Consider the following 14,403-nt stretch of genomic DNA (forward strand, 5'->3'; position numbering starts at 1 on the left):
AAGCACTCCTACTGTTAAAAATCTCACTGGTCTGTCTCTGATAGTGGTGATAGCCACAAAAAAATCACAACCTTAGACGCGGTCATGTTTTGTTTTGAGGACATAAAGCAAGTGGAGAAGAATTTCCTTGGGATCTGAGAGTGTTTATTCGTGAGAGCAACGTTCACAGTTACAGGTTACCAGTTTCCAAGTGACAGACACCTGTATCTTCTTGTTTCACTTTCTTATGACAGCTTTATGGAGATATAAATCATGTAACACGATAGTCATCACTTGAAAGGGGTTTTAGTATATTCACCCTAAAAAGAAACTCTGAACCCATTAGCAATCACTTCCTATACCTCCCTCTCCACCAGCCCTTGGCAACCATTAATCTACTTTATGTGTCTATAGTTGCTTATTCTTGGACATTTCATATAAATAGGATCATACAGTTTGTGGCTGTTTGTGTCTGGCTTCTTTCATTTAACATAGTATTTTCAAGGTTTATCTATGTTGTGGCATGTGTCAGCACTTCACTCCTTTTCCTGGTTGAATAATACTCTGTGATATGGATACCACATATTGTTTATTCATTCATCAGTCAGTGGACATTTGGGTTGTGTCTACTTTTTCGCTATTACCAATAATGCCACTATAAAGATTGCATACAGTTTTTGGTGGGACATGTTTTCGTTCCTCTTGGGTCTATTACCTAGGAATGGAGTTACTGGGACAGGTGGTTACTCTATGTGTAACATTTTAAGGAACTAACCAAATGGCTTTACAAAGTACTTGTGCAATTTTACAACTCTACCAGCAATATACGAAGGTTCTAATTTCTCCACATCCTTGTCAACACTTGTAGTTGTCTTTTTGGTTATAGCTGTCTTAGTGCTGCATCATTGTTTAAACGCTTTACAAGTGTTAACTTATTTGATTCTCCCAAAAATGCTGTATCCAGAAAAGGGAATTCACAGTCAGAGGTTCAGTAACTTGCTGAACACTAACACACTGGAGAGGAATATGTAATAAGGAATATGTTACACAGAGAACATTATTTGAACACTCAAGGGAATGAAAACAACTTTGGGAGATTTTTTTCCCCCTTTTTAAATGAGATCTTCCTGAGTTTAAGATAAAATCCTCTGTTCTATGCAAATTAGTCTACCGTTGATGTACTTAATCCACTCCTGCCTTATGCTTCAGAGTTAGGCAGTATTGGGGCTTAATATTGAAAACAGGGAGGGAGAAAAATAATCTCTGAATATTCATTTCAATTAAGGCAAAATTTTCCATTTAGCCAAGAACAAAATCTATCAGCCACTGATATTTTGTGAATATTAATTTTAAATTTAAAAACATTAATTTAAAAAAGATTTGAAAAGTTTTGTCCTCCAAATATGATCTTTATTATTCTTGGGCCAAAACAGTTTCCAAGGTACACGTTTCCACATTCTTAGTGAATTCAGTGGAAATTGACTTCAGAGCCATTTTTATGTTTTAATTCCATGAAGATACATAACACCTTTTAAAATTCTAATTTTATACTAATTTATAATTGTAAAAAAGTTATGATTTTTATATTAGGATAATAGTCAAGCAGAAGTTTATCTTTTAATGTTTGCTCTCAAAAGTAGAAGTGTCAACTTTCTTAGGAACATGGCAATTAAGTAAATGCAGTTAACTCACTACCTAGAAAAGACTTGGAAGAGTCTTCAACTCTTACTTTAGGAATCTTATTTCCAGGCTACATTGCTATTTAAGAATAAACTTGTGGGGCTTCCCTGGTGGCACAGTGGTTGAGAGTCCGTCTGCCGATGCAGCGGACGCGGGTTCATGCCCCGGTCCGGGAGGATCCCACATGCCGCGGAGCGGCTGGGCCCGTGAGCCATGGCCGCTGAGCCTGCGCATCCGGAGCCTGTGCTCTGCAACGGGAGAGGCCACAACAGTGAGAGGCCTGCGTACCGCAAAAAAAAAAAAAAAAGAATAAACTTGTGCGTGAGTACAAAAAACTCCAAGGGTCTATATTCAGTGAGTTCTGTCTTGGAAGAGACATCAAGATGGAGGATGCTGCTCGTGTCCTAACTGGAGTATTTCTGATACACAGACGGTGATATTCAATAGATACGGAGCACAAGGAAGAAGGAAAGGGTATCTGGAACATCAAACAGTGAGCCACTCATGTTCCTTCTGACCATTTCCTTATTGCCTCTTAAGTAGCTCAGTTACTAGAAGCCCCTGTGAGGAGGAGAAAGGCCATTTTAAAATGAGAGATACAAGCTGCCTTACAAAAAGCAGGACTGCTTCAGAGAAATCAGTTATAGAGGAAGGCTGGCAGGGAGAAATGATGAGTTTGGAGGAAAAATTCATTCTGTTTTAGACACTGCACATTTGTAGTTTGGGGCATTTTATGTGTACTCTACTATCATCTATTCACATGGAACCATTCCTGATAATGTTATGTGAATACGCAAACCCTAACATAGTTATTATTTTAACAGTTTTATTGAGATATAATTCACATACCATACATTTCATTCACTTAAAATGTACAACTATCCTACTTATGATATCATACAGGAGTAGAGTGTTATATATAACATGGGTCCCTATGATATAACTTTGAAAGCACAGAGTCTCCTGGTGGTAGGGTCTAAATGTACTAGAAAAAGAAATAATAGATTTTTGCCTCTCCAGAAGTTTAAATTGAATTATAAAGCTCCCATCACCTTTGGTGGTGTTGACAGGGTTATTTTCATGTCGTTAATACATGAAGTGAGGCTGTTTGAAGCATAACTTCACAAGCCCTGAAGTACAGCAGGTATATAGCAAAAATTTTACAATTTGTTTCCTTTTATGACTTTTCGTCATACGTGGAAGTCATTCTCATGGTTATATTTTTCACTATTTGTGATAATCATTAGGGTTTTAGCAGGTGATAATTAATCATGCCCTTTTCCTTGATATGTTTAGAAACAGATGAGAAATAAACTGCTGGAGTCATACAGAAATGAAAATACCAGCCTTATTACTGATAAAATTGACTGGAAAGGAAGGTTTAGGTATTCAGCCATCAGGGTTTCCTTGGATCACTGATTAGGTTTGGTGCTAGTACTAGAAAGTTCAAAATAACAGTGGCATAAATGACGAAGACACAGTTTCTCACCGAATAGTCCAGAGGTGTCAGACTAGGGCTGGTAGAGTGTTGGACAGTGTACAGCCTCCAGACTCCTTTCAATTTTGCTGATTTGCTATGTGTGGCTTCCTTCTCCAAGGTTATTTTGGGGTATGGCATGGATGCTTCAGCTCCAGGTATCATGTATACATTCCAGCCAAGAAGAAAAAGGAGTGGGATAAGGGAAGGATATCTCCACTTAAGGGCACAACGTTTTCCCTCATATCCCACTAGCTATGACATAGTCCCTTAGCCACATCTCACTAGGAAAAGTGAGCATTCTCGGCAGTCATGTACCCAGCTAAAAACTGAGAATTCTATGATAGAAGGGGAGAGAGAGTGTTGCTGGACAATCTGTAGTCTCTGCCACATTCCTAAGTTACAACCACTGGGCTCCCCTACAGTGAGGGGCAAGCTCCTTACCACAGAGCAGAGACTGACCCTGAGGGTGAGCTGCTTGTAAGAGGGGAACCCAGGAAGGGCTGAGCCAAACACACTCGATTCCTCCTCATTCTCGTCCACTGCGAGGCCAGACACGCTTCTGCTCTACTTGTCCTTCCTCACTCGTGTTTGGCTTTTCTAAGGGGCAGTACAGTGAGCTGTCATAAGGCAGGAACGCAGCACATGATTCAGCACCACAATAACAAGGTTTCCTTAACTTCCCATTATCCAACCTTTCTTTGTCTTCACTATCCAGCAGATTAAGAAATCTTCCTGAATAGTCATAAGAGAGCTCTTCTTCGGGCACAATGTCTTTGGCTGCAAAAAGTGCCAACTTTGGTACCATCGAGTTGACTCGGACAGGAATCATCAATAGGTTTGGCTCACAAGAATGGTTAAGGAATCTTCCAATATTTCCTATAGAGGTAGGATCAATGAACGTTTCCATTACCTGCCCATTATAAACATGCTCCCTGACGGCTATAATGTAATTCGAATCGTGTATTGTTTGTAACTGAATTCTTCTCTGTACTTCTGGGAATCCTAAAACCTCGCCAGCATATTCACAGACAAACCGTCCTTTTGGTATAAAGTCCAAGGTACGAAGTCCCCAGCCTTTGCGATCTGTCTTGAACACCTGGAGGTGGAACTGCAGACCCCGCTGGACCACTCTGTTCCTGCAGTGGTCGCTGCACTGACACAGGACATTGCATTCGAAAACTGGCTCAGCGCACTTTGCTTCTGATCCTATGTGTCTGAGGCATAAATTATCATCATAGTTCTTCTCACGACGGAGACAGGAGCAAGTTCCAGGGAGGCAGGGAGTTTTGAGACAAACGCATCCGGGAAAGGTTATCAGAGTGGGATCAGTGTCTCCTCCAGGCCCGGCTACATGATCAGGAGTATACTGCAAAAAACAGAAATACTGTTAAGTCAGCACGGCAGGTCATATATCTCATCTGTATTTCAAGCAGCTTTTGGCTGAGACAGTTTCTAATTCCAACAAACAGAATGAAACAAAAATGACAAAATGCAATATATTACAATATTGCCTGAAAACATCTCTCTCCAATTTAAAAACCAGGGTTAATTTTTAGATTTAAAATTTGGTGGTTTCCTTTTAAGCAGTGGAAAAATTTATGTATTTTTCTCTTATCAGATATTGAAAAATCTGTAATCCATTTTGTTTCCCTGTTAGCTTTAGGTGTCAGGAAAATCAGTGCCGAATTTAGGTTTTGAATGCAGTTATGTGTTTTCTCCTTGGCTTTTATCTCTTTCACATTTATCTGATAATACAAATGCATATATGTATTTTTATTGTGAGTTACCTCAGATCCTTTTTGGGGATAAGAAAGTCATAAATGATAAATCAATGAAAAATGGCCTTTGGGAGAGAGTCTTCCATTGATTTTTTAAAAGAATTTTTAAATTTGAAGATTATCTGAATTCTTATATATTCTCTCATGTTTTTTTTTTTTTTTTTTTTTTTTTTTTGTGTGGTACGCGGGCCTCTCACTGCTGTGGCCTCTCCCGCTGCGGAGCACAGGCTCCGGACGCGCAGGCTCAGCGGCCATGGCTCACGGCCCCAGCCGCTCCGCGGCATGCGGGATCCTCCCGGACCGGGGCACGAACCCGTGTCCCCTGCATCGGCAGGCAGACTCCCAACCACCGCGCCACCAGGGAAGCCCCTATTCTCTCATGTTTTTAAAAAATGCTATTACCTTATAGTTCTATTTGAGTCTTCACAAAGTTAAAAGCAGAAATTTGGCAAAAAACTTGCAGAGATAATTCCAAAAATTGTCACATAATATTAATAGATATTGAAATTTATTGTAGATATATTATGTACATGTAAAGAAATCCTGTTCTTATTAAGTGTGAAAGGGAGAATACAAAAAACTTTCTGTCTTTTACATGTACCTGTATTTTCAAAATGTTACATTTATAAAATGTTATGATAAAGAAGTCTTAAGTCTAAAGTGTCTCTGTGAAACCTGACCTCTGGTTATTTCCTCACTGGCAGAATGAAGCATATTCTCAAACCCTGAAGATTACAGTATCTCTCATGAGCCCAGCATATTTCTTCATGTATAGAACAATTCATTTATTTATACTTGTTTTGTTCCAGAAAGGATTTAATGAAGCTTACAAAGAGGGAAGATAAATGAACAATAGGTAAGGAAAGTAAGGTGAAGGGAAAAATAAGTCGAGAGAGCTTCGACACACTAAGTGTGCAGCAGAAGTAGACTGGACATTTGGCTCTGCCCAAGAACCACCACTGCAAAGAGGGAAATATGGTTAGATGTATGGCTTGTACTGTCTGTAAGGAATAATCTCACTGTTCAGAAGCATTGACTGTTTCTAGTATGGAGATGGGAGAGAAATTTGACAAATGAGTCTGTCTAAACCATTCTTTTCCAGGACGCAGTTTCATGGGCTGTTTTTCATTTCATTCATTCCGACCCTCAATAAAGGCTGTTGGCATCCTGCCACATGAAGTGAGTAAGAGCAGTTCTGCAAGAGACCAGTCGACAGAATTTAGCATATCCAGAGGAACGTCAATTATTAGCCTTTCAGTCAATTATCCATTAACATTGTGTCAATACTTTTAGAAGAAGTATTGAGCAGCATGTAGTTATACTCCCTGTGGAGGCCTTGGTGGAGCTATGCAGTTAGGTGCAAAATCCTATACTTTAAAAAACCCTGAGCTAGGGGGCAAGGATTGACATCCTTCTGTGAAAGGGTGGTGAGTGGGCGTACCTGTCGGGGAGGGGGAGAAGGCCAATACTGCTTAAAAAGTGATTTGGGGGTGGAGAGTGGAAATAGCTTCTCCTGTTTGTGTCGGTTCTTATAGCTTTAGCTTAGCAGAGATGTCATAAAAGGATGAAGGATGGCTTAGAAAAAGATGCCCCATCAGTCAAATTCAATGACTGCTGTCTTTTACAGAATCTACTTCCAGACTTTAAGAGTCAACTTAGAAATGCTTACTGAGACATTTTAAGAAGTGCTTGTAAAATGAAGATTTTACTACCACTTTGTTAAACTTTTCATGAAGAATTCTTTTCACTTGATTTGTTCTTAAAGGTGCATAAATTTTAATGTACTATAGAAATCATTAAACTCTAAGGTGATTTATTTATTTATTTTTTGATGCAGATAACCACTTTTAAAATCAGCTCTGATTTACTGTAGTTTTCTAACCAGGAGAGCATATTATTCCTTGTTGAACTTATTTGCATATGGATAAATACTTTCTGGAAAAAATACTATTATTTGCTTATTTTTACTTTTATTTTTACATTTAAAATAAGATTTTGGAGAATCTGGTGATACATTTTTAAAAATTCTTCAATTTAAACTTTTTGCACAATCTCAGATCCTTTAGAGACTTAGATTACAAATGGTAGCTGATTCCAAATGAGCTGCAAACACCGTCCAAAGGATAATAGAGACTTCTGGATAATCTTCCTGTTTAAAGAGAATATTTTTTTCCCCTTGATCGATGTAATCATTGACCCTGATACCAATAATAATCACAAATCATTTTATCTCTATATGTTTCCACTTTCTCCTTCGTAAAAAGGTTGGTTAAATACCATTCCAAAAAGATATTTTACCTGATTTAGAAAAATGGCTATACTAAAGAATAGTCTTTTGAAAACTGTGGTCTGATTTAACATATCATTATGTAATCATCTATCTTTTCAGGTATCTACATACTGAAAAGTTAATTATTTTTTTCAGAAATAATCTGACATTTTATTCAAATATTTATATGCCATATAAACTTAAATTCTGCGTTTCAGAAAGCTAATGTTAAGTGTGTTACAAATTAGGAATCAGCTGGCATCAGCTTAAATACTCCCCATTTGTAACACTCTTTCCATAGTCTGCACCCTACTCCCTGGTACAAAGCCCAGGACCAAACTGATCCAAAAAGGGTGTTACCCTGAGGGGTTTTTGTGCTTACCCTAAGCCAAGGAGAGATCAAATCCTGGACATGTTTTAAAATCTATGCAGCATCTATTCTTCTTCTGATGAAAGCAACCTGAGTCTTCCCAGGGAAACCCTTCTCATTCTTCTCTTAATGGTTTGCATGGGGCTTCAGGTTGGGTGGGCCCTAAACCTGGCTAATCAGAACATCGCTTGCTCTTTTCAACAGTATTTTTGGTTCATGGATGGGCACAGGACATAAGCCAGGTCAATGAAATATAGTTCTGGGACTCCTGCTGAAAAAATTAGGGAAGAGGCATTCTTTTTCCACTGGGTTTGCTAAACTACAGAGTATCCATCAGGCATTCCCAAGTTGTACCACACACATAAGACCTACTGAGTGTGTGGCCCACCACAGGAAAGGGGAGCAGGGGTGCGAAGCAGGGAGGTGGTAGAGAGAAATATCTGATGACACCTTGAGAGTTCCTGGATCCAGAGATGCCTACAGTTAACAGTCTCGGACTTTGCTGTTATATGAGGAAATTCCTTCCCTTTTTTGCCGGAGTCAGTTTGTGTTGTATTTACGTTTCTTGCAAACAAATGAGTCTTGACTAATAAACCCAGGGTGGAAGCTGAGAATGGTTCCAGGAAATGGCTGGAAAATTTAGTCAAAGATATAAACGGCTAATGAGCAATGAGGTCTCCAACCGGGAGGTGAGAATGGAGCAAAGCGTGAAGGAGGCTAGCCAGGAAAACTGTGACTGCGGCCTGAACACTGGGCAAGCAGTGGAGAACGTCTTAATGCAGAACATGGAATGTCCTAGAGGAGACACATACAGGACTAGGATCTTATTAGCACTGTGACCTTACAGCGAGTGACTTCTAAAGTATGCGTTGGCAACTATAAAAGAGGGACACTACCTATATCTGAGGGGGGAAAGGTTCTCAAGAAATTTAATGAACATAACACTATACTCTGTGTGGGCCACTTTGTACTTTTAAAATAGTAACTTTCTTAAATTCTTCTAGATATTATTTCGAGATTTTATATTTAAAACATCATGTATTTCTGGCACATTAAGCTCTCTAAACATTCCCTTTCTATTTCTCTTACAGGTTTCTGTGAAGGAAATAAATGTGAGAAACCACGCAAAAAGCTTTCTCTAGTGGCTGGCACATTAAGTGTTCAATAATGCATTATGCAGTCTGTCTAGTAGGGTGGTGAAAAAAATAGGTTTGGAGTTAAACTTCTCAGGTTTAAACATACTCAAACCAAAATTATGTTTGGAAAACCATATGATTATAGTCCTACCTCCATTATTTATCCATCTTGATGGGGGGAAACTGAGAGTTGACCCAGCACAGACTGCTTTCAATCATCAGTAAATATTACCTTATTGTGTATTGTATGCACATGCTGGGATTTAGAAAGAACAACTCAGAAAAATACAAAGGAGGACATGAAGAATGGGATTTTTATCATTTTTTCAGTAGTCATAACAAAAGCTTTACTTTTTCCTGGTATGTATCAAAGTGCAAAATTGATCATGTAAGAGTTGAGAATAAATACAAAACGATCAGTGCAAAATACACTAGAAACCAGATCCTTGAAGAACTGGATGGAGACTTCACATTTTGTGACAGAAAACTTGAGAATTTTTTTATAAACTATGGTCACCCAAGCAGCCAAAATGTAAACAGAGGACAGCATGTTAAAGTGCAATTATATTGTACCTCCTTGGCTACAATTAACTTCTCCCTTATCTGAAGTAGACCTGCACTTATTAATAGTATGAACTTTGGGATCTAAGTGGCATAGACTGTTGGGCTCTAAGTGGGTAGGTCCGACCTTTCTACCAAATGTCTTAAGGAAAGGCATGGTCAGGAGGTTTGGGGTATGGAGTGGTGATAGGGGTTGGGTTCCTATCCATAGTACTAGGCACAGAGCAGGGGGCTCAGGAAATATTATTTGATTGCTTAATTGAAGCTCTTAATAATTTTTGCTTGGAAGACTAACTTTTCTGAGTCACATTCTGTACCAAAACCCCAGAAACTGAAACATGACACTGCACAATATTCTGGGCTTAAAATCTAGGCCTCAATTCTGAATTTTAAGGAAGTGCTGTGGAAATCTTCATTCCATTTTTGGTTGTTTTGAAACACCAGCTACAAGAATCTTTGTACTTGGCCTCTAGCCCCATGAGTTTGTTTTTGCTCCAAGCAGCTATTAGGAGACTGTGAGCCAGACAATTCTTGTCAAGGTCATGTTGAGACCTTAAAAAGGATATTTGAAGCTGGTTTCAGAAACCTGAAAAATGGCTAGATCCAACTCTTAGTTCAAGAAAATCAATCGGTTTATTTTCTACTTGTCTTTTGACCCCGATGGCATTATGATGTGCTTGTTTCCGATCTGAACATTTGAATGTTCTTTTTGCCTTTTCATACAGGACCCAAAGGCAAACTAGACACAAAGTTATTTTTACTCTGAGTTTTTCATGCCTTAATTCTTATGTGTGCACATGCCTGTGAAGGCAGGGTTTGGGGCAAGCAAGCTGTTTTGACCTTTTGTAAGACTGGTATTGTGCTCCATGAATATATGGAAGCAAACTAGTTGAAGGCCCTTTTGAGCTTGTTATTTACATGTTTCAAGCATGTTTTATCTTCTTGGTAAGACTATAAGCTCCTTAAGGAATGGATCCTGTCTTCTATTTGTAACTCTAAGTCTACCTAGAGCTGTGCATACAGCCAGGAAGCTAGAACACTGTGGGATTGAGTCTTAGTCTCCTGATTTTCATTTATGCCCATCAACTATAGGTATAAGGATCAATCACAAGGCTTCCTCTGCCCCCCATATAGTGCTTTCCATATGCTCTTGTAAGCTCAAGGGCAGGAATTATATTGGCACCACCTTATCTTCTATGCCTAGCTTAACACAGTGCCAGGCACATTATAGGCACTCAATTATCTTTAGAAGAAAGAGAACATATGTCAGTGTTTTAGACCAGGCATTCAGCAATGTTTGGTCTTCAATAAGCTTTTAGGGATCAGTGTTCAATATGGCGCTAGCCACCTGTATTATTAATGATAAACTGCCTAATGTAGTTTGAGGAAAACTAACCATTTCTAACATTAATAGCCTGCTCTACTCTTTGAAAACTGCTGAATCTGTCCTCTTACTTGATTTTCAAAATAACCCTAGGAAGGACAGACAGGGTTTGATATCAATAATGGGTGTGACAAGGGCACTAAAACTTTAATTATTTTCATTTTGCAGATGAAGAAACTCAGGCTCTGAGACATGGCTAAGATGCTAAGCCCTGAACCTAGCTCTCCTACTTCCAAGTCCAGGGCTCTTTCTACTCCAACCAACATCCTTGTTTTTTTTTTTTTTTTGGTCATTCCTTGTTCCTTAGGCAACTTGCAGGCCAAGGTCAAAGGGGTGAGAAGGTTGGAGCACAAAGGTCTTTGAGGTAATAATAGTAGTTAACATTTATTGAGTTCTGTCAGCAAACCAGGAACTGTATTTTACTTGTAATTCTCGAAGCAATCCGGAGAGAGGTATTACTATTTTAATCGCACACGGGAGGACTCTAAGGCTTAGCTGAGGCTATTTATATTTGCCAAAGTGCTCACAGCATGAGGGAAACCTCAACTAAATGACTCTAGAAGCTAAGTTTTTAATCATGACACTAGGCTAAGATCCGTTAATGGGCCCCATGGCTTATCTTACAAACAAGACATTTGAGACCAGAGAGGCAACTGATTTGCCCCGGATCTCAACGAGTTCTGGGGACAGAACCAGGACAAAAAGCCAGGTTCTCACGGCTCTTTCCAAGGGACCTCATGAGACCTCTGGTTTTGCCTTCAGGGAACTGCCAGTCTATGGGCAGAAAAGAACATGTAAAGGTCATTGCGAAGGGTTAATGGGAAAAGACCGAAACCTGTGAACTATTTAAGAGCTTTTCCCGCTAGCAGATAGCTGTGCGATCGGGTTAAAAAAAAGGTCTAGAAACTTGGAGACAACAATCGAAGCACTACCACGTAGTAGGTAGGGTAATTGAGAACTGAACCCAGCTACCACTTACCCCGGCAATCCACCTGAAAGGGCGCCAGCCCCGTTCCCGGGCTGCGCGCGCAGCCCTCGTGACCGCCTAGCTCCGCCTCCATAGAAAAGGGTACCGGCCACGCCCCCGGGGCCGCGCGCAGCTCTTGGGCTGGCCGAGCCCCGCCCCCTACCTGAAAGGGCTCTGGCTCTGTCCCTGGGGGCCACGCGCTCACAGGCAAATTTTCCAGGCGGCGCGCGACGTCCAGCTGCTCCGTCAAGGCCTCAGGCTCCTCCTCAGAGGCCGCCATCCCGCAGGGCCAGTTCTGCACGGCTTTAGCGGCCGTTTTACGCCGACACGACGCGTCTACCACCTAGACTCTCTTGAACCTCGCAGAGGGCGCTGGGAGTCGGGTCCCGGGGCCGCACAGCCTCATGGGAGTCGTAGTTTTTATCTCCCCTATCAGAAGTTTGCCTGTGAGGGCGTCACCTCCCTCGACTCTCCCTCTGCGTTCCTTGACTTTTTTTGGTCTGGCTCGGTTTTTGTTTCGAGCCAGGTGCACAACAGATAATACAAAACCTTGTAAGGTATGGACAAAGCTTTGGGAACACACAATGAAGTGCTTGAATTTTTCCTGTGAGCCCAGGGAGGGCTTTCGAGGCGAGGTCGTTTGTCCGTGTGTCTGAGGGTTTGGAAGCTAGCTGGCGCGGGGGCAGGGGCGCGCCCTAAGCTGAGGGGGTAAAACACCCCCGGGTCTCCGAAGTCCTGGAACTTGTGGGGCAGCTGGGGTGTGTGTGATGGTGTTTGCGTTCGGGGGCGGAATAGCCTGACTGGGCGTCGGAAGGCTGTGTGTCGAGTCCGCCGCGCGCTCCCAGACTGGGATCCCTGTTTCCTTTCGGCTTCCCCTGCTCTGAGGAAACCGATACCCGCCCCGCAAAGGATTCCGATAACGTCGAAATTGCTGAATCCAGTGGAATATTTTCAGCCTTCCCAAAGCTCAATGACCCGATTGTTCTGCTGCTTCTATGTGAAACCGTCTCTCCTCTCAGCTTGTGGGCCCCCGTCCTGGGTGCGCTTGCCTTGCGCAGACCGTCCTCACTCTCCTGTCGTTCTCGGGCCTGACTCTGAAATGGGGGCGGGTGTCACTCAGGTTTCTGCCCCGGGCCCCTTTCTCACCTTCTCTGGGTTCCTCAGTAATAGCATCCACTCCCTGGCTTCAGATACTATCACGAAGTATTAGGTCTTCATCTCCAGCCCAGCTGGAGATGGATATGCGGTTATGGTTTCTATTTTCTGTCTTATATGCACCTTAAGTTCAAAGTGACCTGAGTTGACTTATTCTTCTGCACATCTTTCTTTTACCCCTTTAAGATAATGTAGGAGAATAAGTTGTCCATGATCTCCAGAGCTACCAAAGTAACACACCAAAGCATTTTCCTGAATTCTTTCCTCTCCCTAGAGTGCCGTAGCCAAGAATTTCCTGGCCAAATCTTGTTGATTCTACTTTCATAATGTTTTTCATTTTCATTTCTTCTCACTCTCAGGCTCTTGTTCCTTGCTTGAACTCTTTTTTTTTTTGCGGTACGCGGGCCTCTCACCGTTGTGGCCTCTCCCTTTGCGGAGCACAGGCTCCGGACGCGCAGGCTCAGCGGTCATGGCTCACGGGCCCAGCCGCTCCGCGGCACGTGGGATCTTCCCGGACGGGGCACGAACCCGCGTCCCCTGCATCGGCAGGCGGACTCTCAACCACTGCGCCACCAGGGAAGCCCCTTGCTTGAACTCTTGAAGTGATATTTTTCAAATTTAACATTCTACATACCCTCACATTCCCTTACTGCTGCTTCTACAATGATCTTTTGAGCATGCACGTCCAATTACTGTATTTTGCTGCTTAACACCCTGTGTTTGCTCCATGTTTCTCTCAAAGTCCACCTTCTATATTCTGGCTTATCAGTTCCTTGAAGATCCAGATCCTACCTGTTTCATTAGTCTCTGTTTCGAAAGTCTTGTTCTATTTATGTTTTGTCAACAAGCCATGTTGCTTGGGCTTCTGCCACCTTTGTTCATATTGTACTTGGGTCGCCAGTGCCTTTTCCCCATACTGTCTGCCCACTCAGCTCAAGTGTCCCCTTCTCTGTATCTTTACTGACCCTGTTTCCCATAGCATTGGTTACCCTTTTCTTTGTTCTCCCATTTTACTCTGTAAGTGGTTTGCATAGTTCCAGCAACTCTAGTATACTCATAGGGAAAGCTCTTCTATTGAAGTTGTAAAAATTATATATACATAGGAAGAGACAGACAGAGAGATACAGAGAAAGAGACATGGAGAGGGAGATAGAAACATTTTGTTTTAACTTAAATACAGTTGCCCCTTGAACAACATGGGTTTGAACTGCCCAGGTCCACTTATATGTCGATTTTTTTCCAATAAATACCACAGTGCTACACCATCCACAGTTGACTGAATCCACAGATGCAGAACCATGGATATGGAGGGCCTCCTATAAAGTTATACATGGATTTTCAACTGTGCAGAGGGTCGGGTCCCCTACCCCTGTGTTGTTCAAGGGTCAACTGTAATTTTGGTACATTTATTTACAAGTCTTTTGATATAGGGCCAAGGTGATGGGGTTTTTTGTTTGTTTGTTTTGTGGGTCTACCGATTAGAATTCCATGTCATGGTTACTTTGAGTTCCAGTTTGGGTGTCTCTAAAGTGGGGCAGGAACTAAAAGATACTGAAGCAATCAGAGTTCATAGTCTGTTTTTTCCCCGCCCCCAGTCTTTTAAACTTTTCTTACAGTTACTTCAATAGCAAAACATTTTTTATT

The 14,403-nt window shown here is 41.4% G+C and overlaps 1 protein-coding gene across 2 annotated transcripts; it reads right to left on the reverse strand.

Moving 5' to 3' along the window:
• Nucleotides 1-3,518: 3,518 nt before the first annotated feature.
• On the reverse strand, nt 3,519-11,961 carry LOC132526834 (histone-lysine N-methyltransferase SETMAR). Of its 2 annotated transcripts, none has more exons than XM_060161319.1 (2): nt 11,810-11,961; nt 3,519-4,505 (listed from the first exon to the last, which is right to left on the reverse strand). In XM_060161319.1, exons 1-2 carry the CDS (start codon nt 11,882-11,884, stop codon nt 3,666-3,668), a joined length of 915 nt encoding a protein of 304 aa, XP_060017302.1. In that variant the 5' UTR covers nt 11,885-11,961; the 3' UTR covers nt 3,519-3,665. The 2 variants fall into 2 exon arrangements, with proteins under 2 accessions (XP_060017302.1, XP_060017301.1); XM_060161318.1 differs by having other exon boundaries at nt 11,768-11,961.
• Nucleotides 11,962-14,403: the final 2,442 nt, after the last annotated feature.

This window comes from Lagenorhynchus albirostris, chromosome 10 (assembly GCF_949774975.1).
Source record: "Lagenorhynchus albirostris chromosome 10, mLagAlb1.1, whole genome shotgun sequence".
NCBI lineage: Eukaryota > Metazoa > Chordata > Mammalia > Artiodactyla > Delphinidae > Lagenorhynchus > Lagenorhynchus albirostris.